Source organism: Gavialis gangeticus, unplaced genomic scaffold (genome assembly GCF_001723915.1).
Source record: "Gavialis gangeticus isolate Ggan-Ray unplaced genomic scaffold, GavGan_comp1, whole genome shotgun sequence".
Classification (NCBI taxonomy): Eukaryota; Metazoa; Chordata; order Crocodylia; family Gavialidae; genus Gavialis; species Gavialis gangeticus.
The window spans coordinates 152684088-152708251 of NW_017729032.1; the positions used below are offsets into that span (position 1 = coordinate 152684088).

Consider the following 24164-nt stretch of genomic DNA (forward strand, 5'->3'; position numbering starts at 1 on the left):
ACAGCACCCAGAACTGGACACAGTACTCCCAACTGTGGCCTGACTAGTGCTGCATTAGAGGGGGAGCATCACCTCCCTTGATCTGTTGATCATGCATCTGCTAATACACGATAAGGTGCGATTGGCTTTATTGATGGCCTCATTACACTGCCGGCTAATGTTCATCTTGGAGTCAACTATGACTCCAAGATCTCTCTCAGCCTCTGAGCTGCCGAGGACATCCCCCAACCTGTAGCTGTGCTGGGAATTCCTCCTTCCTAGGTGGAGTACCTTACATTTATCTTTGCTGAATTGCATCTTATTTCATCCCACCCATTGATCTAACCTGTCCAGGTTGGTCTGTATCTGTTCCCTGCCCTCCAGTGTATTAACTTTGCTCCATAATTTGGTATCATCTGTGAACTTGGAGAGGGTGCTCAACCCACTCTCATCCAAATCACTGATGAAGGTATTAAATAATCCCAGCCCAAGGACTGAACCCTGTGGGACACATCTGCCCACCTCCTTCCAGGTTGAAAATGACCCGCCAACCACCACTCTCTGGGTGTGGTCCCTAAACCAGTTAGCCACCTACCTGATTGTGTAGGCATCCACTCCACAGCCCGTTAGCTTCCCTATGAGAATAGGATGCGAAACTGTGTTGAAGGCCTTCCTAAAATCCAGGTAGATGACATCAGCCTTCACTCCTGTGTCAAGGCAGTCTGTGACCTGGTCATAAAGGGCTATAAGGTTTGTCAGGCAGGATCTACCTGTGACAAACCCGTGCTAGTTTCCATTCAGCATCGTTTCCCCTGCTGGGCTTTCACAAACATGCTCTTTGATGATTTTTTCTAGTATTTTCCCAGGGATAGAGGTAAGACTGACTGGCCAAAAGTTACCCAGCTCCTCCCTTCTCACCTCCTTAAAAATGGGCACCACATTGGCCTTTTTCCAGTCCTCAGGGACCTGTCTGGAGCACCATGAGAGTTCAAACAGCTGTGCCAGCGGCTCAGCAATGACACTGGCCAATTCCTTCATCACCTGTGGACGGAGGTCATCTGAGCCAGCTGACTTGTACCCATCCAGCCCTTCCAAGTGCTCTTTAACTAAGTCAGCACTAACCTTTGGCAGTCTGGTGCCTTTTGGACATCTATGTTCAAGGTGGGGGGATTGTCTTGGTCAGTATTAAGGAACAGTGAAGCGAAGAACTCGTTGAAGAGCTCTGCCTTTTTGTCTGCGTCAACCACCAACTCACCTGATTTGTCTTGCAGAGGCCCTATGCTACTCTGCGCCTTCTTTTTGCTCGTTATGTATCTGCAAAAGGACTTTTTATTTTCCTTGATTGTTGTAGCCAGTCTAGGTCACAGCAGCCACCTGCTCCATACATCACCCTCCCCTTGTACTCAAAATCCAAGATGAGGGGCTTTCCCCCTACCAATCCCAAGCCTTAACCCATGTCTTTGCTCATATGACAACTACATAATTATTTAAATCAGTTACAACAAGGCAATATATTACATAATGCACAGAGGGGCTAAGTTCCATTACAACCCTTTCTTAATAAATACAGCTTCAATGTACATATTAAATAATTTATTTGATCAAAATGAGACTAGTCAGTGTATATTATGACTCAATTGCTTGTTGCTCCACTGGCTTCAGATGCTGCCGAATTATTAGCTCTCCTCTGCTGTTGAGATAGGTGTCTCCCATTTCCTCCTCTGTCGGAACCCCATGCGGTAACTTCAATGGCTGCACTCTACATGCAAGAGAGTTAATTTAAAAACACTGCCATGCTCATTAATTTTTGTTTAATACTGCTGATTAAAGAAACAGTTAACAAACCTTATCAGATGTTTAATGACTCTGAGTTTTGAATTCACAGAGGGAATATTTTTGTGAACTTTGGGCTGATGTGCCTAAAAATAAAGCAAAATGGAAAGTTTTACAAATGTGCTTCAGATAGTAATGCAAGCCCCTAGAGAACAATGCATTAAGCTAACATTTTAATTTTGTACCAATAAAGGATTTGGCTATAGATACAATATTAAAGAAAAATAAATTGATCTAAAGAAGTGAAAATCTAGAACCAACCAAATCACTAGGCCCAACCAAGATGATAAATTTAATTTGATCTCATTCCCATTTACTAGAAACTAATTTTTATCCTTATGCATTCACATTCACCAAGCAGTTCATGCAAAAAAAACCCATGTGCTTCCACTACTTCACTCTCAAAGGTTCCTTGCAGATGTTTAAAATTAAACAAACAAATGTTTTACCGAAGAAGCAGTGTGTTACTTCAACCTGGCTCAGCAGCATCTATAAAGATTGGGTGCATCAGCAGGACTTTTTGGTGCTTTTAGCTAAAGCTGACTCAATCAGCTAGTAGAGTAAGGCGCTGTCCTGGGCATGTGTGGGGCTCAGCATGGGAACACATCAAGTTTAAAGTGCTTTTTTTTTTAAAACATCTGCAAGCATCCCAAGTCTTCAACCAGTCATATGTAACCTTATCCCAGAACTTGCACATATTTTTTTTCCATGCCCTGATCTGAAGAACCTCAAACACAAGAGAATAATACATTGTACCAATAATTTTTGGACAAATCATGGTTTATGCGAACCATCCAGCTTCTAAATGGCTGGGAGTGCATGCCCACAGGTTGCACCAGGATGAGTCACAGATGCCCCAGGCCATACCAGGGGGGAGAAAGGTGAAGGAACTGGAAGTCAGACAGGAGCCCAGGGGCTGTAATTTAATCCCTCATGGGCCACATGTGCTCTGGTTTATACACCAAGATATGTTACATTTGGGCATTCAGATTTTTGTAATAAACCAGGGGTGCCCAAATCCTTGCAAACCCTAAATCAAGGATGGGTAACATTTTGCAGCTGTGGGCCACTGCCTGCAACCCAACCCTTCCATGGACTGCAAATCTTCACACCCCTGACTGATCAGCAAATGCTGTAGAGGGGATATGGAACAAGACAGGCAATAAGGACCCTGGGAAGGACTCCCTCTGCTGCTCCCACTAGAGTATACTGCTGAGTCTCCCAGCTGCCAAGGGGCAGAACTAATCTCTACTTAGGTGAATCTGGCCTGCAGGCCTACAGGTGGCTAACCCCTGTCCTAAACAGTATGATCCATAAATAAAAGCAAGGTCAGCATTTACAAATACTTATGTTATTTTTGGTTACTGAACATGGAAGAGTAAACTTCTCACATATGCAAGACAATCTTAATATTGCTGTTCTACTTTCCCTACACATGATCAGTTTCCACTAACAGTCATGCAGGACAGATCCAAACCTACCCATCCTCAGCTTAACTGCCACAAGAAATGAAGGCACACCTGCACATGTTTGCAGGATCTGGCCCCTAAAGGATAAAAATGAGTACTACAATAAAAATTTGAAAAAGAATTTACCTTCAAAAGTCTAAGTTAATTCTATTTCTGATCTACACATTAAATATTAAATTCATTTAGCAAACATACTTTAACCAATCCAAAATCCTTTACTATCTTCTTTTCCCAGTATGGCCGACCTATTACACTTCTGATTCTAGTTACAAGATGCAATTTGTGAGGCTGCTGAGGATCACCTCCATATTTTTCATGATCTGAAGGCTTTGGTTGAAACACCTACAAATAATTCAAAAACATGAGTTTGTTTTCAAACATTTTAATAATTTTACATTTAATAACTTTACATTATATTATACAATAACATATTAATAACAAATACTTTGGCCTTTCACAAGAAAAAATACTGGAAATGGGGGGAAATCAAATTAACTTCCCTTTCACAATGCCAAAACAGCAACTTTTGCTTCTATAACATTTTTGTTATCATGGCTGCATCAGATTTTGCAGAAGAATGCAATGATGTTAAAGCCACAGTCTGCAATTTACTTGAATTCAAGACTCCCCACCTGTCCTCCGATGGCCTTAGGTCCCCTCTACCTTCCTCCCACCCAGCCATTGCCTACCCTTTTTCTGCTCTGGCCCCATTCCACCCTGGGGCACAGAGCACAGTCCCAGCCTGGCTTGGTAGATGTGGCAGAAGCAGCAACTCTGGCCAGGCCCTAGAGCTTCCACATCACTGCTGCTACTAATCCCAGCTGCAGCCATGCTCCATTGCGCAGGTTCAAACAGAGCCAGAGGTTGGCAGAGCAGAGCAAGAGACAGTGGGGAGGGGCAGAGGTCAAGCTGTTTGACCCCCCACCATACACACACACCACACTATCCTATCACCTGACCCCCCGCCAGTGTTTTCCCCACTGTACAAATGAAGAAGACGAATTTAAGGCAACCCTCCAATAATTAGATTTTCTACATAGAAAATATAATACATTTATACATTTTCCATGTGTATAATCTAATTATAGGAGGGTCATTTTAAATTCAGTGTGGTCTCTGATTCAGTAAATATGGTATATACAGAGAAATATTAGAGACTCTCATAGGTGCCATAATCCATACACACAGATCCAGCTGTAGGACTGAGACCTAAAATTTGACCCATGATTGAAGTATAACCAGCTTAGAAAAGTTTTAAATGGCCTTGTTTTAGAAACAAGACTATATGTCCTTGCAAACAACATGCACTTTCCCCCAAAAAACCACCTGCTGGAAACAGGAGTGCACAACATATGTGAGAAACAAGGTAAGAGCAAGTTTTGCTGCTGATGGGGTAAAACCAAAGGTAAAATCTGCAGCTGCTACTCCCAGCAGCTGCTACTCAATTTACTACATGAAAAGATCTTTTTCCCCTGCTTCATTCTGCCTTTCAGAAATAAGGCATCTATGATATTGTGGAACATACTCTATGCAAGAAAATACAGTACTCTCAAGCTAGACAGTGTTTATTTTCCTCATGCAGAAATATGAGGGAAAAATTCAGTACAAGCAAAAAGCACACCTTATTTTTCAGTGTCACATGTGTGACTTACCTCACTGCATTTATTAATGAAGTGGTTTTATTTTGTTTGTTTTTTTGTTTTTTTTTTAAACACATTGCTCTCCAGTTTAAGAACAGAAAGGCTACACATTTCTACTAGGATGGCCATCATGGAGGATAGTCCAGTTGTCCTCTGTCAATACAAAACCTGACACCTTTATGTCCCCATTTTTCTCTCAAAGAGAAAAATACAAGACATAAAGGCATCAGGTTTTGTATCAAGAGAGGACAGAGTAGGAGAAAACCAGAATGTCCTCTATGATAGCCACCCTAATCTTTACCCGCGTGCTTCATTGGAAAAAAGAAAAGAAAAGGAAAAGCAAGCTATAAATGAAAGCTTTAAAGGCTCAAGCATTTTTAAACACCACACTTACCTCAGAGGGAATTCGTGACTTTGAAAATTTATAGCGAATCCCTCCGGCCCAAAACACAGACTGTGGGCTCTTGGCCAGAATCTAAAAATAATAATGGTAGTAGTAATTGCAGTAACAAAACAACAACTGGCAATTTTTCTTTTTGAAATTTCTCCAAACCAGTTCCCACTTCTACTGGGCACAGCTCAACAGTCAATTTCCAACTGATCAAAGCTCAACTGTTCAAGTCTGTGTGGCTCTACCACTGGACAAGCATCCTTCATTTCAGACCTGTCTAGGGCTTCAGATACGCCCCAAACCTGTGGCAAGTGTCCTACACGCAAGCCCAGAGCCCAGATGCCCCTTAGTCTTGCTTATTCCTAACAAAAAGGCTGGGAAGCAACCCAGGGAAACACAAAAAAGCAACCCCTCTCCCCGCATTGCGTGTGTAAAATTGTGCAGTTAAGTCTCCTGCATTTGGGAAGCTTGCAGGGGTTAGTCGGCCTGGAGTACAAAGAACGAGCTTCACCCTGGGAAAACCACCACTGTGATCACCGTTTCCCCCCTGCTAGGTAAGTATAGCAACAACAATAACAATAAAATGAATTAAAATTAAAACTACAAACCTGTAAAGGCACCCTGTATTTAAGAAATGAAGGCACAAGCCCTGGCACTGCCTAGATCCCTGCCTCTCCCTGGGGTTCCCAAGTAAGGTTACTGTATGTCCAGGTTTTCCTGGACACATCCTCTTTTTGAATCCTCCTATCTCCACGCGGGTGGGTTTTTCAAATCTGAGCAAATGTCCAGATTTTTGCTTTAATTCACACGTGGGTGCAGGAGGAGAGGCAACAGTAGGCAGGGAGCTGCAGGCAGGTAAGTCAGGGTTGCAGGACTGGGGCTGCTGCAGGGCAGAGGGGCCAGGGAGGTTGCCTGCCCCTCCAGCGGGGGAAGGGGACAGGGGGCCTTTTGAGGGCCCAGGTCGGCAGCACAGGGGATGGTGATGTGCTTGCAGGGGCAGAGCAACCAGAAGATGCTGGGGGGAAGAGGGATGTGGGCCATGGCCAAGCCTTCTGGCACGGTGTGGCAGCCCCAGCCCGGGGGGAGCGGCCTATAAGTCCACCCTTTTCCCTCCAGCCTGCACTGGGGTCTGAGTCACTCTGTCAGGACAAGGGCAACTAGGGCCCCTCCAACAGGGGGCTGCTGGTCAGGAGAGAGGTTCAGCGCCACCAACGCGGCGGCAGGAAGCCCCAGGCTGGGATGAAGTAGGGGGGCAGAGACCCCAGGGGCCGCGTTGGAGGCTACAGTTGGGGCGCGGGCGGGATCCTCCCTCACCTCCCAGGCCGCGGGGGTGGCAGCCCGCCTCAGCGCCGCCATCTTCGTTCCAGGCTCTTGCTTCCGGGGGGCGGGGCGCAGCAGCCGCAGCCCTTGGGTTCCAGGAGGCGCCGGCTCCTTCCGGCCGGAAAGCGGTGTGCATCGCCCGGCATCGCCGTGGTTCAGTCCCCGCTCCCGCGTCACGTGCCCTGGGGGCAGACCGGCGGCCCCATGGCGGATGCGAGGCTGGAGGAGGCGGCTACGGCCGCACTGCAGCGGGCAGTGGAGCTGGACGCGGGGTCGCGGTTCCCGGAGGCGCTCGTGTGTTACCAGGAGGGCATCGACCTGCTGATGCAAGTCAGGAAAGGTGCGGGGGTGGGGGCGGTTGCAGCCTCCTCTCTCCCCGCCTGGTCCGGTTACGTCCCAACCCGTCCCAGGAGCGTGTACGCGACAGGCTTACGCCCACCTCCACGCCTGCCCCTTGTGTGAGCGGAGGGAGACCCTGGCACGTACCTACCCGGAGCTGCCGGCCTGCAGCCCCTTCACCTTATTTTTCTAAGGAAAAATGTTTCACGTCCCAAGTCAAACCAGCCAAATCCATCCCAAATCATTCAAGAACCAAATGTGGCCTTACTACTGGCAACATCCTCCACACCGCCTGGGGCTTCAGATGCTTGCAAATCCTTTGGCGGGCATCCCTGTGCAGGCCCAAAAGCTTGGGGTTTGGATGCCCCCAAGTTTGGCTTGAGTTGGCCGGAGGAGCAGACGAGGGAGAAGTCTCCCATTTTCATAAAGTCCGTGTGTAGCCAAGATCCTCCCACTGGAAGCTGGGCACTGGGAAGCTGACTGGAGGGAGCCCTGTCTGCAAGCAGACAAGGGTGCAACCCCCCCCACTGCACAGTGCCACTTTACTTGCATTACCTCAGTCAGGGTATTTCCCCTGCCGGGTAAGGACAACACTGTGCCAGGGACCCTGCTGCTGCTGGGCAGGCAGGGGGCACCTTGCCAGGGCAGCAAGGGGCTCCTGGTGGTGGCGCCAAGCCTCCCCGCCCCACTCTGCCTTGCAGTGTCAGGTCCCACTGGTTGGGCCTGCAGTGGGCAGGCCACACCCACCCTGTACACAAAGCCGTGGGGTATGTGCCCCTCCCCATGCCCCTTCTGGGAAATGTGCACACTGGCAGGGAGCCACTCTCCCACCACCAACCCATCCCTGGACAAGTTGCCTGTGGCTTAGTCCCATTTCCCACCTGGGCCCTGTGGCTGTGCATTCCCTCCTGGGCCCCACACGCTGCTCTGGCTGGGCAGTGCCCCAAATCCCAGCCCTACCCGACTCCCTCCCTTGACCTCTTATGGGCTAAGATCAAGTGGGGGTATCTGAACCCCAAGACCTTTGGGTTTGGGCCTGCCAGTGGTTTTAGGAGTATCTGAAGTCCCAGGGTGAGAGCCTGGGGTGGAGGATGCTTGCCAGTTTTAGCGCCACATCTGGTGTTTAGAACGGTGAATTCTGCCTGCTCCATTGATACGGTTTTTGGAATGACTGGCTTCTGCTTAATGGGTATGATTTGACCTGGAACACAAAATATATTACTTAAAAAAACCCACCCTCCCTCACTGTGGGGGCCTCATTTCCTCCCTCAATTACCTGGAGGGAGCTGTGCTGCCAGGCTGCCACATGCATGTGTGAACACAGCACCCCCTGCCCGAACACTCTCTTCCTGCTCCCCCCTACACAAGCAGCCCCTGGCAGCTGGAACTCTGCCAGCCTGCAAGGGGAAATCCACCATTTCCCATGTTTTTCCTCCTTTGGAGAAAATCTGCATTTTTGTCCTTAAAAAGAGGAAATTGTTTTTCCATGGTGAACAGAAAACCCAGATTCCTGCTGGTAAGTTAGTATTTATAGAGACTCTTTAAATTTACCAAACAACATGCAAAAGATTCCAGCTCCTGAAGGGTCAGTTTATTTGGAGAAGTGTCCCTTGACAAGCGTCCAGTGTATTTAGCACAGAAACCACTAAATGAAGTCTCTCAATGTGCTTAAAGAAGCCCATCTGAGATAAACACAATAAAATATGAAAAGCGTGAATTACTATGTTACATTCTTTGAAAACTAGTCTGTAAATCTGATGTCTTTTTTGCTTTGCAGCAACAAAGGATGAAACAAAAAAAACTCATTACAGACAAAAAATAATCGAGTACATGACTAGAGCTGAACAGATTAAGAAGCATAATAAAAAAGAGAAAGAAGGTATGGAATTTAAATGTAAAGAGATGATGCATTTGTGAATATGAACAGTTACAAGAAGATGATGTGGCAGTTCAATTATGCATGTGCATTATTGCTGTCTTATTTAGTGAAAGGATTCTCCTTTTTTAGATGGTAAATACCACAAGCAAATTAAAATTGAAGAGAATGCAACGGGTTTTAGCTACGAAAAACTATTTCAAGAGTACCTTAATGAGACAGTTACAGAAGTTTGGGTAGAGGATCCTTATATTAGGCATGTTCATCAGGCAAGTGGATTTTGAATCTGATTTGTAGATATAACTCAGATTTTTTTTGTAGTTTTTAATAAACTGTAACTTTTACAGTTGTACAACTTCTTAAGATTCTGTGAGATGCTTGTTAAAGGGCCCTGCAAAGTGAAAACAATCCATCTCCTCACTTCTTGTGGTGAAGTAAGTATTATCTGCATTTTTGTGTAGGTTTTGGATTTTTAATCCTGTTGGCATTTATCAAATGGATATCCTGTTTTTTATAGGAAATGCAAGAAGGGAAATAGGAACATAAGGAGAACACTGTATTTTTTCACAGAATTTAACATAAGCCAAGAATTTAATAATTTCAAATATTTACCCACATCTAATAAAGTCTACCATGGAATCTTACATGGAAATGACACTGAAAACTGTTTGTACTGTCCAATTTGCATGTTTATGATGAGAAACCATTAAAACTCAGCTGACAAACATTATATTAAGGAAGGCCTGATTTATATTTGTCACTTAGGAATTATACCAATTTAAAATCCTTCATTCTCATTGGACTCCTTTTATCCCAAATCTTAATCCAGTGAACTGGAGAGGTAGCACAGCTAGCAGCAGGACTAGGGGAAAGACCCAAGTCCTTGTCCAGAACGTGTTGCTGGCTTCTTTCATGGAGGTGGTAAATTGAGGAAGATAAATAGCTACAACACATGCAAGAGTGGGACAGAAACAAAGCACTCACCAGCTAGGCCAAGGGCGTGAGCTGCAACAATTTTTATTTTTAACAGGGCAGTGAAAACAGTCAGCAAACACGTGCCCTAGAAGAGATACAACAATCAGTAAAGAACTGTGGAATAAAACTGGATGTCTCCTTTTCAACTTCAATTCATGACCGAGAAATTAGGTTGGTAATGCTGAAAATCAATTTAATCCCAAATTATTTGATTTTTATATGTTATAACTATAGTTAAAGATCTTAGCAAAAGTGGAAACCAATTTCCTTAAGTAGTGAAAGAGTATACAGGCAGTCCTCAACTTACGACTTTTGGAGTTATGACCAATGGCACTTAAGAGATTTATTAATTGACACCCTGTTTCAACCTTCCAACATGGGTTTCAACTTTATGACGCTGGATACAGCTGCATCCAGCTGGTAAGTCTTGTGGTAGAAGGGGGGGAAGGGAAAGGATGTGGGGGGGGCAGATCAAGACCTGCCCTGTGGTGAGGGAGGGGCTGGGGCAAGTTGCTTGTCTGGTACCTCCAGCTGAAGGGGCCTGGTGGGGGTGGTGCCTCTGGTTCTGTGAGGGGCAGAATGGGCAGGGCCAGGGCTGCATTGGCTTGCACTGTGAGTGGGGGCTATGCCCTCCAGCCACTCGCCCAGCCAGGGCAGGACAGGTCCAAGACAGGGCCACAGTGCTGTCTCCAGACAAGTAGCAAGAAACTGCAGGAGCCACGTCCCACTCCTGGACAAGCCACGGCTCCATCCCCGCACCTGCCCTGCTCCAGCTGGGCGAGCGGTGGCAGGGCATGGGCAGGCATGTGCCCCCAGATCGGAGTGGGCAGCAGGGCAGAGCAGGTGGTGGAGCGGAGACTATGCGGGGGTGCAGCCCAGCATGGTTCCACCCGCCCTACCCCGAGGGCACATCCCTCACCCCCCACATGCCCCGCAGTTGCTCACCCAGCTGGGACAGGGTGGACGCAGGACAGAGCTGTGGCTCATCCAGGGTGGGGGCAGCACTCGCCACTGCCCGCAGCTTGTCCGGAGGTAGCACAGCGGCCCCATCCTGCGGCCGCCTGCCCCAGCTGGGTGAGCTGCAAGATGGCATAGCTCCCGCTCCCAGTGCAGCCCCAGCCTCGCCTGCCCGGTGCAGCTCTGGGGGCACACACCCCCATGCCCTCCCAGACGAGCAGCGAGAGCAACCAGATGAGCCACCAAACAAGCAACTTGCCCCAGCTCCTCCCTCACTGTGGGGGACCTTGAACTGCCCTCCCACACCTCTTCCTTTCCCCATCCCCTTCCACCACAACAGACTTACAAGCTGGATGCAGCTATATCCAGCATCGTAAAGGAACCAAGCCCCCATTTATAACGTCGTTTCTGTGGGAAAATTGTTTCCAAGTTATAACGTTTCAACTTAAGACGTGGTTTTCAGGAACCAATTGCATCGTAAGTCTGAGGACTGCCTGTACTCTCTCGTTGGAAACTGAAATTGAGTTTTCAAGATGCATCATTACTGTATTTACACAGTTCTCGTCTGCTTAGTAATTGTGACTGAACCAGCTGGAAGAGCTGCATAACTTTTGAAGATGATTACTTTTTTAATATATCTGGGATTTTAATATCTGTGAATAGAGTGACACAGTGAATTTTTAAAATAGGTTCAACAATGGATGGATGGTCAAGATTGGAAGGGGACTTGATTATTTTAAGAAACCTCAAGTAAGTATGCCCTGACTTCTGACTGTTTGAACTATGAAGTGGCTTACTCTAAAACTATTATTTTTGTAGGGTCGGTTTAGCATCGGATACTGTGACTTTGATTTGAGGCCATGTCATGAAACCACAGTGGATATCTTTCATACTAAACATACAAAGAAAATATGACCAAATATTTTTCTTCCCATTACTGTGTTTAAAAGCTTAATACTGCTGTTCCAATCTATTTTACTTAACTGCATGTAGTGTATATATTTCTATGGAATAAATTTCTATTTTTTTACATTTTCAGTTATGAGTGGTTTAATTCATCTCTGTGAACTGATAACTTATCTAAGCCACACTAGCTAAAGACTTTAAACAAAGTGTCACATCATTAATTTATAGCACTTGGGAGACAATTTTCTATAAAGAGAATAAACTCACAAATTTAATATTTTTGATACAGTACAGCCAATTCAATTATGTAGACGTTAACTAGATAAACACCTTAATATGAAATGATGTTTAAGACATTCTGGGTTTAAGAATTTAACTAAGCTGTGATAAAGCATTTAACTGGAAAACTGAAGCAGTTTTTTTTTTTAGAGTTCCCTGCCCTGTTTTAGAGGGAGGCAAAAGTCAATAAAATATTTGTGCAAAATTTTCTGTGAGGTTCTAACTGGTAGTGGTGATACAGTTTCCTTTAAATAAGCCTTTAAAGGGGCTGTCCGATTCTGTGAATCCCTCTTTCAGTATTAACAGAAATATGTGTATCATATACCTGTAAAAAGGAAAATAACTAAAATCAATATGCCATATTTGATCAGGCTGCCTAAGTGTGTAGTCCAGTTTTGAGGCAGATATCCTTCAAATATAGGACAGGATTTAAACCTATTTGGTTTCCTTAACTGAGGTTCAGTCGCTTTCCACCACATAGTGGTTTTCTTGCTGTCTGAGCTGATCATAAACAGGACTTAAAACCAATTCTGCAGTACATCTGAGCTGGTCACAGTTTTGTGGCCTATTTATTGGTATGCAAAATTTCTTGTTTAGAACTAAAAGGCAGACAACGTGGAATACTCTATGCATTTCAAGTGATCAGAAATTACTCTGAAATAAATCTTGGGGCTTGCTCTCACAATACTACTTCATAAGATATAATAGTGGCTTTAGAAGTCTTTTTTTAAATGAAAATTGTCATTCTGTCCAAGTCCAATATAGTTTTCCAAGTCACTTTCTCTGAAGTCTTATAATACTGACCTGCTTAAAAATACTTTCTTCATGGTCTTGAGTCCCTAAATAGATACCAGACCTTTAGTAATGGAAATTAGTGTAGTGTAGCAATTTAGTTTTAAGAACCATTTAATGAGGGAGTAATCAGCCTTGAACTGGACTCCAAGATTTCAACGGAACAATGAAGAAGTAAAGATACAATTACTTCAATACAAGCTTAGTGCTAGAAGATAAACTTCCAAACTAGTGAAAATACAGCTTATTTTTCACATGCTTAATCACCCAGAATCAGCAGCAAAAATAGCTTGCATTTTCATTATGAAAATCACATGAGTGTTGTTGTCATGTTCTCACATAACAGATTCCACCTCCTGTGCACCTCATAGTCTTGTGGACATGATCTTAGCAGAGCACTTGCTAATGCAGTCATTTCACTCGGGCAAAACTTACTGCCAATTAGGTTCTTTTCTAGTTCACCACACAGTGCGGGTGGCAGCCATTCTTCTGGCAAGTTAATATTACAAACTTCAATTCTTCCATGCTTTATATCCATATCTACTTTAACTTCAAGGAAAGAATGTTTATACACCATGTTAAAGCAGGTGCTAATACTAAACTTTGGTGTCTTGCCATATATCCACTCCCAGCTTTGTAGTTCTTTTGTTTTATTATTAATTCCAGGGAACACAGTCTCATCAGTTGGATTTATGAGGGTGACACGGTGATCAATTTGATGACAGATGGCATATTCTGCAGCAATGGCATCCATAACTATCTGGCAAGTTAATGTGGGATCCTCTTCAAAGAGATTTTTCACTGAGGCAGGCACACTAGGAGTGGCATTACTTTTTATACCTTTGTAAGGGCTCTTTAGCACAGAAGATAAAAGAAATCTATCTGCACTGCAGAGTAAGGTGCAGTGGTGATAAGCAGTTCTTCCTAGCTTGGCAGCAGTCCCTGAAATTTTAAAATTCCTGTTCAGCAAGAGGTCACACCTATCAGTAGCATGTACATCTAACTGTGGTCTCAGGCATTTGAGAGCCTTAACAACCAGTTTTAGATTTTCCATTCTCTCATATTTTCTCTTGGATGTGAAGAAAGTCAAATTGATATTACCTAGATCATGGTACACTGTTCCTCCCCCACTTCTTCTTCTGGCAAGTTTTATATTCTTCTGCCTCATCATCTTGAGGTTACACTCCTGCCAGGGATTCTGGTGTCTCCCAATCACCACAGTAGGTGAATTCCTCCAGAGAAACAGAACCTGCCTGTTCTCCAAGTTCATGTTATCATGAATCCAGTCTTCCACTGCCAGATTTTGGTAAATGTCATTAGAAACAGACTGTAGAATGATCGCTCCATCTGCTGTAGTTCTGAAGCCAGCTGCAGGAAACTTGTGGACATAAAATAACTGAAACCAGTTCCTGAGAGATGCCCGGATTACCATGTTCTTCATAAAGTACTGAACAATTTGTGGAAGGGAAAATGGTTCTCTTACAATGTGCTATAGGACCTGCATAATCCAATCTCCTCTGATACAAATGCATTCCCAGAGACAGTTGTAGGGCATAAACACCATCTTTTTGGTGTAATTAGGCCTCAGCTGTAAAGTGTATTGAATTACAAGGAAGTTCTCCCAAAGCATACCTCCGCTGGCCCTTATCCAGGACTAGAGCTGGGGCTGCAGGTGGCTTGAGTTTCCATTCCACATAGCCTGAAAGGAGGGCAGGGGAGGGGAGAGAGAAGTATTACAGCTGTTTGCACCTGTTTCCTCTTGCCATGGAACATAAGAATTGCCAGTTATGGGGTCAGACCATGGGTCTGCCTTGCCTAGTCTCCTGCATCACACAGTAAGAAAGGCTTTTAGTTTTATTTGATGGGCCCATGCTCCCCTCGTGGTGTAACAAATAGACGTGTGTCACACAATGATGGAAAGCAAATATTGAAAAGGATGGTGAACTGTGTATGACAAGGGTCCCCCCCCCGCTGTTCCTCTCCCACTTGCAGCCTCTGGCATTTAAGGTCTAGAAAGTAAAGTCAGAGGCTGTACCAGCTGACTCCTGTGCCCACTAGCTTCTACTGCCCCTTTCCCTCCAAGAATTTGCCAGATCGCTTTTTGACCACAAACAGCTAGTGTGTGTGGTACTTAAATGCAGAACTCTAGCTATATATATGTAGCGAGAGAGAGAGAGATCTATCTATTCTAAAACTATTATTTTTCTAGGGTTGGTTTTGCATTGAATAATGTGACTGATTTGTCATGAAACCACAGTGGATATTCCATACTAAACATAAGAATATGACCAAATATTTCTCTTCCTATTTCTATTTCTAAAAGCTTAATACAGCTGTTCCAACCTGTTTTCCTTAACTGCATGTACTGTACTTATGTCTATGGAATAAACTCGTATTTTTTTACATTTTCAGTTATGAGTGGTTTAATTTATCTGTCTGAATTGATAACTTTTCTAAGCCACACTGGCAAAAAAAAACTTTAAACAAAGTATCACATAATTAATTTAACTAGATTTAGGACAGATTTAAACCCACTGTGGAAATTATCTAGATAATTTTAGATAGATAGATATAAACCAAGGTGCTGTTAAACCAGCTTAAAGGTAATGGTAAATCTGTCACTGCTATCTGCGATTTTCAGTATTATGCTCTACTTTGGTATCATGAAAGAATGACTTGTTTCTATCCTCCTGGCAGCCTGCCTGTGCCTCTTTCACTCTGCTGCTGCGCTGGGAGGCCTAAGGTCATGCTGTCAGAGCCATGAAAGCTTTCTGAGGCACCTGGGCCAAGGACGTTGCCGAGGGACCTCGGCGTTTTTCCTGCTTTGCTCCAACCCCGCCCCAATTAAATGGAGCCAGTGCAGGGTCAGGCTCGTGCCCGGGAATTGCTGCGCCCCTAGCCCCACACACAACAGATGCAGGAGCAGTGGCTCCAGTGAGGCCGGCCAGCCCGCCCCGCCCCGCCCCGCCCCGCACACCCCCCAGGTCCACTCACGCCGCGCCGGGGTCATACGGGGGTACCCCACCTCCCGTGTGCGCCGCCCAAACCCTTCCGGCCCCGCCCGGCCCCCGGCGCCTGCGTTCCGGCCTCCTGACTGACTGGGAGGGAGGGGTGAGGAGGGGGAAGGGATAGCGGGTGACACCGAGCACCAGCGAGTCGTAGGTCTGCCGCCAAGGGGCTTTTGGGGGATGGCGCCTGCAGCCCGCCCCGGACTCGGGGCCCCTCTGCCTGCCTCGCCAGGGAGCTGAACTGTCTAGGGCTGCTGCTTGTTGCTGGGGACCGGCCCCAAGCAGGGGGAAGTGGTCTGTCGTGGGGCCTAGACGCTGCCAGCCGGGGCTGTGCTGCCCTGCTGGTAGCTTCCCTCCCTCCACCCCCCCCACATTGCAGCCTTCTTCGTCCCAGGCTCCCCAGAGAAAAAGAGGTGGGGGCAGGCAGTGCAGTGGCAGATAGGGCAGGGAGCAGAAAACAGCGGGGTGAATTGGGCAGGAAGCAGAAAGCAGAGCAGTGGGTTGAGCAACCAGGACCACAGGGCAGGGAGCAGAAAATAGAGCGGCGGATTAGACAGGATGAGCAGGATGTAGAGCAATGGATCGGGCAGTGGGGAACAGGGCAGGGGGCAAGAAGCAGAGCAGCTGTTTGGGTGAGGAGCCCAGGGAGGGAGCAGAAAGCCAAGCAGCAGATCAAGCAGAGCAAGGAAAGGGGATTGGTGTGGCACTCAGGGAAGGTGCCAGGTTAATTTGAGGGACAGATTGACTCCCCACTGTTCAAAAGCACTTGGAATCTGGTTAGCTGTCAACACAGTGATCTGTCTGTCTTTGGCCACCAGATGTCATCAGTGACACAGTATAACCGTTTAGGCTGATGCTTGGACTGGCATTTTGGGCAGGGTTTTTGGCTGGGGCAATTGGTTCCAATAAAACAAAAGCCACCTGGGACCCTGTTGGTGATGCTCTTTCTTTTTTGCAATTCCCTGGCAGAACTACAAGAGAAAGTATGTTTGCACAAGTGAAGACATGATGTTGATGGCAGCAGTAAGGCCAGGAGTTTGAGTTCAACCCCTGCTTGTTGAGGAACTAGACAGTGACTGGACAATCTATCTATGAGATGAGTGTCAGATTGTACACATGACCAAAAGGTCCTTCCTTTTACAATGGCTCTGCCAGTTCAGCCATTTTATAACTCTTCCTCCCCATAACCAGTCTCTTCTTTGGCTGCTACAGATTTAGTTCCTATGAAATCAAATAGGCCTGTATCAAAGCTGGACACTTTGATCCTGTCCTGTGAGTAGTTGTTCAAAGCCTGAGAAGAGGGTCTGGCCTGGTGCAGTGCTGACTGGCTAGGGTTAGAATGGTACAGTGCCCCATTCCGTGCCCCAGGGAGCCTTACTGTGACAAGGACACAGCCTCTGAAGCTATGGCAAGGTGCACAAAGAACAGAACTGCCTTGATGTTTTCTATTACTTCTCTTCAATGGAACCTGAAGGGAGTCACCTCATTTGCCTAGCTGGACCTTCTCAGTTTGATGGAAGACCTCTGAGGAAACCCCAGTGCTGCAGGGTAAGATGTAGGTGACTCAGAAGCAGGCCATCTCTTCTGAAACTCAGCACCCATCCCACTGCACAGGGATGTGCAGGGAAAGTTGTCTGTTAAAAGTTTTACCTTGCCTCCCAGCTGAAAGCTGGGTTGCTTCTGGACATTAGTAACCTGATGGGACCTTTGTAAGAGCCCAGGCATGGGCCCAACCCAGATTTTAAGCTGAGCAATTCTACCTGCCTTCCTAACTTCTCAGAGCATTTTCCATTAGATGTAAGATTCTCTCTCATTTCTCAGACTGCATGTTAGCCTGATGTGACTGTTAGCACTGCTACATATAACTACTGCTTTCCTCTTCCTCATTAGAGTCAGAGGAATGGAGGGTTAATCAAGGAACTGCCATATTTAGTTCAGCTGTTTGGGCTTGTATGAAGCCAGAGCCAGTCAGGCAAACCAATCAGGTTAGCAGTGAACCAATTTATCCCATTTAGAGCCAACTAGCTCTATGTCAAGGTGCAGCATTTTATTTTGTTGCTGTTCTTGATTACAAGGTCCAGCATTGACAGAACTCATGAATGACTGCAAAGACTTAATCCCAACACTAACAGATTAGCAATAGGGGCCTGATCCTTTTTTATAGCCAAAAGTGTCCATAATTCTGGAGGAACCGACCCTTGGGGAATTCCTCAGGCTCCAGGGGGCTTTTTAGGCAACGTGATATGTCCAGCTGATGGTAGCAATTGCCTCTATCCCTCCCCACTGCTATGGCAAGCAGAGCTCACTGGGAGAGAGAGTTGCATCCTTGTTTCCTAGATCATTATGTGAAACTGAGGATTCTACCTTTCCCAACCACCTATTCTGGTGATCTGGTTTCTGTGTAGAGCAGACTATGCTCAGTGTTCTACAGCCTCCCAGTGATGTGGCCTTTTACCTTCCCCTCTCTAGGGAAGGTTTACTTCCTGGCTTCACTTTGGAAGACAACTTTTGAAGTAGCCAAACATATCTACGGGGGTGCAGTGGTCAAGGTAGAACAGCTTTATGCAGAGTTAAAGTCCTTCTGCCTCCATCACTGCGTGGCTGGTTGGTACATGGGAGAATCTGCTACCTCCAGCCCGACAACTCTGTGAAGGAGTGTACCGTAGCGACTATGAGGGGAAGTTATGAGTCTTCAGCTACAAGCCATGCTAATGAAGGTGAAGCTCCTTTTTCTGTTGTTACCTGGATTTAATTTTTAAAGGGGCAAACCAAGATGGCATTTTTGGTTTGGGCCCCTGGCAGACATTACACCTAAGATTAATTAGTTAATTATGATGTCTTAAGTAGTAACCTAACCACACATTCATTTAAATAATGGTGTGATAAAAGTATGGCCAGCATTGATCAGCTGAGAATGCACCAGAGCCTTGAAGGGCCCCAATGTGCTCTCGCATCTGGAAGTACCAACCAGATAACCAGTGCTCTCAGCTATGTAAGTGCACCGGAGCCCTTCAAGGCTCCCGTGCACTTCCACAACTAGGAACATAAGATCATCCAACTGGCACAGAACTACAGAAGCACAAGGCACTTGGCTTGCTACTTGCCAGTGCAAGGGGAGTATGATTGTGATCCCAGACTCCCCTAAACTAACAGCAGGGATCTGATCCCCAGTCCCACAATCATCCCTCCTGCTAATCATGTGTGGTATGGCAGGAGGTAGGATGGTTGGAATTGCAGATCAGATCCCATTGTGCCTTTAATTACATGTCAGCAGTCTTGGTGTCTGGCCACCTGATGGACCCAGATCTTGGGAGTCACTGGGAGGGAGGTGTTTAGTAACAGCTTCATATACAGGCATCAGAGAGTAGAGGGCTTGCAACTGATTCCTACTCGTGTACACAGATTCCCACAGACATATATTCCCATCTCTCATTTCATGCACAACCACAAGGGACCATGCATCTTTCATGCACAGGTTGCTCTATTATTCCATCCCAGCTAACATGGAAAACATCAAATAAACTGCAAGACAGAGCTTGAAGCAAATTCTGTATTTTGACAGAGAAAATATACTGTAAAGCTTCTTGTGATAAAAAGGCCATTTAAAAGTAAAAATAAGGAAAACTTAAGTCTTTACATAAAGTTTATATGAACAATGCTCTACATTTTTTCACACTTCAATATGAGATTTTACCTTGATAGTTTAGGGTATCCTGTAAAATTACACACCTAACTAGTCTCAGTTTCTTTACCTCAAATGAAGACCTCTGGGTGATTTCTTAGGTTTACCTCTAAAATCTTATTTGTTTCCTAATTGCACAGCTGTAAATGCTGCAGGCATAACAGCCATAACTGAGACAGCTTTAGAAATGACACTGAAGGGAATACAGAAGAAATGTGGTCTGTGGAGCTTGCACGTTTACTATTTTAGGCTGCTCAAAAGACTTACAGTGTCACATTCGCTATGTCAAAAATGAAATATCCTTTGCAACCCACTGCAGGAAATACTGTCCAAGAAATTAATTTGAATAGCATTACTGCTAATTGCAACTTCACATGAGAATATCAAGCATTTGTATGTAACCTTTTCATCAGGGAGTTAGTGACAGTAAAAAGGTTGGGTTCAATAAATTTAATGTTCCTCTTAACAAACAAACATAAAAGAGCCTTCCCCCTGTCCCAGACCTGGGGAAAGAAAGGGAATCAGATCCCCTGAGAGAAGCAGAACCCCCTGAGGGGAGAATGTCAGGCTGATCTTTGCTTTCTGTTCCCAGTGTCCCCTCCTTAATCCCCTCCCCTTACCCAATTTTTTAATTCCCCTTTTCTTTAGCCCCCACCTTCTTACAACATTTTAAAACCCTCTCTTCCTAGTATTTCCCATTTCTCTTCTACCAAGCCTCCAGACATGCCTGCCACCCACTGACATCCCCCATTACTGCTTATTCTGCACCAAAATAGTTATATGAATCTAAACATTTTAGGAACACTTTGGTGATAACAGGGATGTGTCAGAGACACAGTGACACTGTGTTATTCCACTGTTCAGGTAAGATAAGTATGTTATTTTTCATCATCCTTCAAGTCTAGTAGTTCCCTGACTTCCTGAACCAATGAGCCAGTGTCAACCTTTAATACTTCTTGCAGACCACCATGCACCCTTTGCCACCAAACTTTAACTGGAAAACATCATTGTTAGAGAGAAGGTTCAGGCTTGACAGTGGGAGACATTACTTTACAGTTAGGGCTGCCAGGCTTTGGAATGGGCTCCCAAGTGAGGTAGTGCTCTCTCCTACCTTGGGGGTCTTCAAGAGGAGGCTGGACAGATATTTGGCTGGGGTAATATGATCCCAGCACCTGTTCCTGCCCGGGGCAAGGGGTCGGACCTGATGGTCTGTTTAGGTCCCTTCCAACCCTAAGCACTATGATAGTATGGTCATAAAGCACATGGAGCCTCATGCAGTCTGCTGACCACTTGCTATGGCCTCCTAGGTGACCAGTGGTCCACAGTTGGGAACTTCTGCTCTACTTAATGAATGTTAATTGGTTAATCAGTAATGGTGTTTTGCTTTAAAACTCTGCTATAAAAATAAGAAAAATGTCAATAAACTGAGTACAACCATTTTTACATGTTATCAATTTCACATGTAGAACCTGTGCACTTTAGATCCATTCTAAGCAAGCTGTACAAATTCACAGCAGTCCTCCGACACTCCCACAAATTAACTGGGCTCATTTCTGAACACTGAAATTACCCTTTTGATGACAAAGATTGTAGTAATAGGGCTTTGGACATTCTCATGTTTTTACCAAGGGCTGAGGATGATTTCTCAACTGATTCTCTGGACAATTTACCAGACAACAGGTTCAATAACTGAAGCTTGTTCCCTTGAGTCAGAGTTACTGTGACAACAGGTTGTTTGGAAAACTCTCTTTTCTAATCTTGCTACTGGTGGACATTTCAGCCTCTTTGGTAAACACGTGTCTAGCACAGTGACCCTCTCAGTTGGGACCTCGGGGTGCCTTGAGATCTTTTCAAGTGTCTTAGGATGCTGCACAGTGTTAGCAAACTTGATTCATAAGATAAATCTAGGGATTTCAAATACGAATTTGTAGGGCCACAAAAACATCCTGCCCTGCTGGAGTCAGTCTTGAGCTCTTTGCAACAGAAGAATTGCTGTCACTTTTCTGTAGTCAAAAAGAGATTGAAAACTAATCACTGGAAGTTTCTCAGGGATGTCTATCAAAGGACGCCTTGAGGCAGGGGCAGATGGGGAGAGAGGGCATGTCTTGGTGCAGTTGCGCTCCCCTTAGATTCCTGCTCCACCCACAATTTAAATCAACCAGTGGCAGTGACAGCAGCATTTTAAGTCAGGCAGTACAGAGGGAGTCATTTGACTTCCTGGCTCGTTATAATTTACCCAATCCCTTCTACACTCTTCCTTCCACAGATCTTAAGCCCCTCTTCCTTTTTTTTTTTTATATATATATGTACTCTTGATGCTTCATCACTCAAGTAGGCCTTTTTTCTGCAGCTCCACTTCCTGGTAGCTACTTTTGCTCATGGAGCTCCCAGTTCACAGCCCCACAGCCTGGTTTTAACTCACTCCAAGGAGTTTTTGCTTCCCTCTTAAACTGAATAACACAGCCCTGGGCCCCTGACCTATGAGTAAAGCTTCTGGTTTCTTTCTTTGAGGAGAAAAATAGGTGTTGTTACATGGAATGATGCCCCTCAGCGTCTGCACCCCCCTCCCCTTTTCTAATCCCCGATCCACCCATGCCTCAAGGCTAAACAGTTTGAGACTGCAGAGTTTGAGCAAGGCTAAACAGTCTAGCACCTACCCCTCTAGACTGCCTAAGCCTGCTGTTCATGGCTTTAATACAGCTTCCCCCGCAGAGGGGCAGGAGGGAGGGGACCCACATGCCAGCCACACTCAAGGACCAGGGCTGGACACAGGCATGGGAGAGCTGTGCAGAAAGGGGCCCCGAAAATCGTAATTTTTATTATCAGCAGCGTTATTTCTGATGATGGGGAAGGTGGAAGGGGGGCCCAATGCTAAAAGTTCCCCCAGGGCTGCCAGGAGTCTAGGTACAGTGCTGTCAGGGACAGAGGCCTCCCCCTGCAGCAGCAGCAGCATTGGCTGCCCCTCATGAGGCTGAATGAAGTTAGTTGCTTATCCTGGTTCCTTTTTCAAAGCTAATCTTTACACAATTAAAACTTGTTAGTAATGAATTAGACATGCTAAAGAGTTAGAATTTCATCCAAAATCTATTCAGTGGGAAGCCAGACACACCGTTAGCATCCTCTTGCAAGCAAACACCATGAGCATCAAGGCCATGATCATCCAACATTGACTTTTCTGGCCTAGCCTCATCATCTGCATGTCCAACTCCAGACTCCTGAAGTACGTTTTACTCTCTCAGCTCAGTCAAGGTGGACACTCAAGGGGAGGGCAGAGAAAGCACTTCAAGGACATCCTCAAGGCCAACTTGAAAAAATGCAACATCAACATCAACTCATGGGAAACTATCACCCAGGATCGCCCCAAATGGAGAAGCAGCCTGTTGCAAGGATCTCCATACTTGGAAATCTTACAATGACAACAGGAGACACACGTGGGAGCAGCAGAAACAGCATGTCACAGACCAAACCAAGAATCCAGAGCCACCCACCGTGTGCGCAAACACATGCCCAAGTTGCAGTGGAGTGTGTGGATCCCACATTGGTCTCATCAGCCATCGTCGACCCACAGGTAAGGTACTTCTGGAAGACAGTCATCCTCCATTGCAAGGGATTGCTGAAGAAGAAATATTTACTCACGTAAAATAGTATTGTGGATCAAACACATGGCCCTGAATAAAGAGCTGAGATTAAGCTGGATTTGGCTCCATAGTCCCTTTCTGTGTCACTCCAAACCACACGTCTCCTGCCTGGAATTCATCAAAGGAGCCCTCTGGGCATGATATGCGTGTAGTCTGGGATGACCTGAAAAGGATTTTACCCCGTAATCCTAGCCTACTCCCAGCTCCTTATTCAGGGCCGCACACTAGCTCCATGGGAATTCTACATTTTTATGAATCAACGTACATGTCTGGGGAGTTGGTTTTAGTCGTGTTGGTCTAAGCACACAGGCAGACAAGGTATCTTGGGTAAATCTGAATTCTTGTTAGACCAGCTCAAATAGTTGGAAAAATTCACCTCTGCAAGCTTTGGGGTACAAACACCCTTCTTCAGCCGAAGATATAATTTTACATTAGTAAGTATTTCAGCTGAAGAAGGGTGTTTGTACCCCAGAGCTCACAGAGGAGAATTTCCCCAACTATTGTAACTGGCCTAATGCAGGGTCTTCATAAAGTCCTTGTACACTTTTAAACTTTAATAACTTAGGTTGTAGGTATGATAAAAACAACCTGTAAACAGCATTAAAAAGCAAATTTACTAAAGTTTTAGGGCCACTAGAGTACACAATACTAGACATCAACATAACCACCATTTTCTTATCACCGCTGATACAGACTTCAATTCTGCTAGCCACCAGCCATGCTTTCCCTTCTCGTCTACACTACCAGTAGCCATTTTTAATTTGTCAAAGGATCTGAAATAAGAATAAATTCGTTATTACTTATGAAGTCTAGCACTGTGTACTCCAGTGGTGCTAAAACTTTAATAAATTTGCTTTTAAATGCCGTTCACAGATTGTTTCGATCATCCCTCCAAACTAAGTTACTAAATGTGCACAAGGACTTGATGACGAGCTCAGATTTACCCAAGAACCCTGCGCGTGCCTAGTGCACTTCCAGCGCTCGGGGCCGCCCAGCCCATCGTGAGCAGCTTGCACTTGTGCGCACAGGAGCTTTGCAAAAGGAGCCGGGAACACGGGGCGGGCTGCAGCCCCGAGCGCG

The 24164-nt window shown here is 45.5% G+C and overlaps 4 protein-coding genes across 4 annotated transcripts in view; 2 read left to right on the plus strand and 2 right to left on the minus strand.

Annotated features, from left to right (window-relative positions):
* Positions 1 to 1555: 1555 nt before the first annotated feature.
* On the minus strand, positions 1556 to 6714 carry MRPL30 (mitochondrial ribosomal protein L30). Its single transcript, XM_019525045.1, has 5 exons — positions 6627 to 6714; positions 5316 to 5396; positions 3477 to 3623; positions 1825 to 1898; positions 1556 to 1738 (listed from the first exon to the last, which is right to left on the minus strand). Exons 1-5 carry the CDS (start codon positions 6666 to 6668, stop codon positions 1606 to 1608), a joined length of 477 nt encoding a protein of 158 aa, XP_019380590.1. The 5' UTR covers positions 6669 to 6714; the 3' UTR covers positions 1556 to 1605.
* Positions 6715 to 6779: 65 nt separating this feature from the next.
* On the plus strand, positions 6780 to 11817 carry MITD1 (microtubule interacting and trafficking domain containing 1). The gene is made up of 7 exons (XM_019525043.1): positions 6780 to 6972; positions 8749 to 8850; positions 8980 to 9116; positions 9195 to 9281; positions 9878 to 9993; positions 11469 to 11529; positions 11599 to 11817. The coding sequence occupies exons 1-7, from the start codon at positions 6837 to 6839 to the stop codon at positions 11692 to 11694; spliced, it is 735 nt and encodes a 244-aa protein (XP_019380588.1). The 5' UTR covers positions 6780 to 6836; the 3' UTR covers positions 11695 to 11817.
* A 284-nt stretch (positions 11818 to 12101) lies between these two features.
* LIPT1 (lipoyltransferase 1) lies at positions 12102 to 14895 on the minus strand. Its single transcript, XM_019525042.1, has one exon. The coding sequence runs from the start codon at positions 14195 to 14197 to the stop codon at positions 13067 to 13069; it is 1131 nt and encodes a 376-aa protein (XP_019380587.1). The 5' UTR covers positions 14198 to 14895; the 3' UTR covers positions 12102 to 13066.
* Positions 14896 to 22724: 7829 nt separating this feature from the next.
* Positions 22725 to 24164, plus strand: part of TSGA10 (testis specific 10) — a 54027-nt gene continuing 52587 nt past the window's right edge. Inside the window, exon 1 of the mRNA XM_019525483.1 lies at positions 22725 to 23014. Within this exon, the coding sequence (XP_019381028.1) occupies positions 22760 to 23014 (255 nt within the window). The 5' untranslated portion in view covers positions 22725 to 22759. The remainder of the gene's footprint in view (positions 23015 to 24164) is intronic.

Bases quoted from the DNA above. Each gene is read 5' to 3' on its own strand.
- MRPL30 (XM_019525045.1), bottom strand. From the start codon at position 6,668: ATGGCGGCGCTGAGGCGGGCTGCCACCCCCGCGGCCTGGGAG. The intron at 5,397-6,626 runs GTGAGGGAGGAT...TATTATTTTTAG, and splicing joins CCACCCCCGCGGCCTGGGAG to ATTCTGGCCAAGAGCCCACA. The intron at 1,739-1,824 runs GTTTGTTAACTG...TCTTGCATGTAG, and splicing joins GTCATTAAACATCTGATAAG to AGTGCAGCCATTGAAGTTAC.
- MITD1 (XM_019525043.1), top strand. From the start codon at position 6,837: ATGGCGGATGCGAGGCTGGAGGAGGCGGCTACGGCCGCACTGCAGCGG. The intron at 9,282-9,877 runs GTAAGTATTATC...TATTTTTAACAG, and splicing joins TCCTCACTTCTTGTGGTGAA to GGCAGTGAAAACAGTCAGCA. The intron at 11,530-11,598 runs GTAAGTATGCCC...TTATTTTTGTAG, and splicing joins ATTATTTTAAGAAACCTCAA to GGTCGGTTTAGCATCGGATA.
- LIPT1 (XM_019525042.1), bottom strand. From the start codon at position 14,197: ATGAAGAACATGGTAATCCGGGCATCTCTCAGGAACTGGTTTCAGTTA.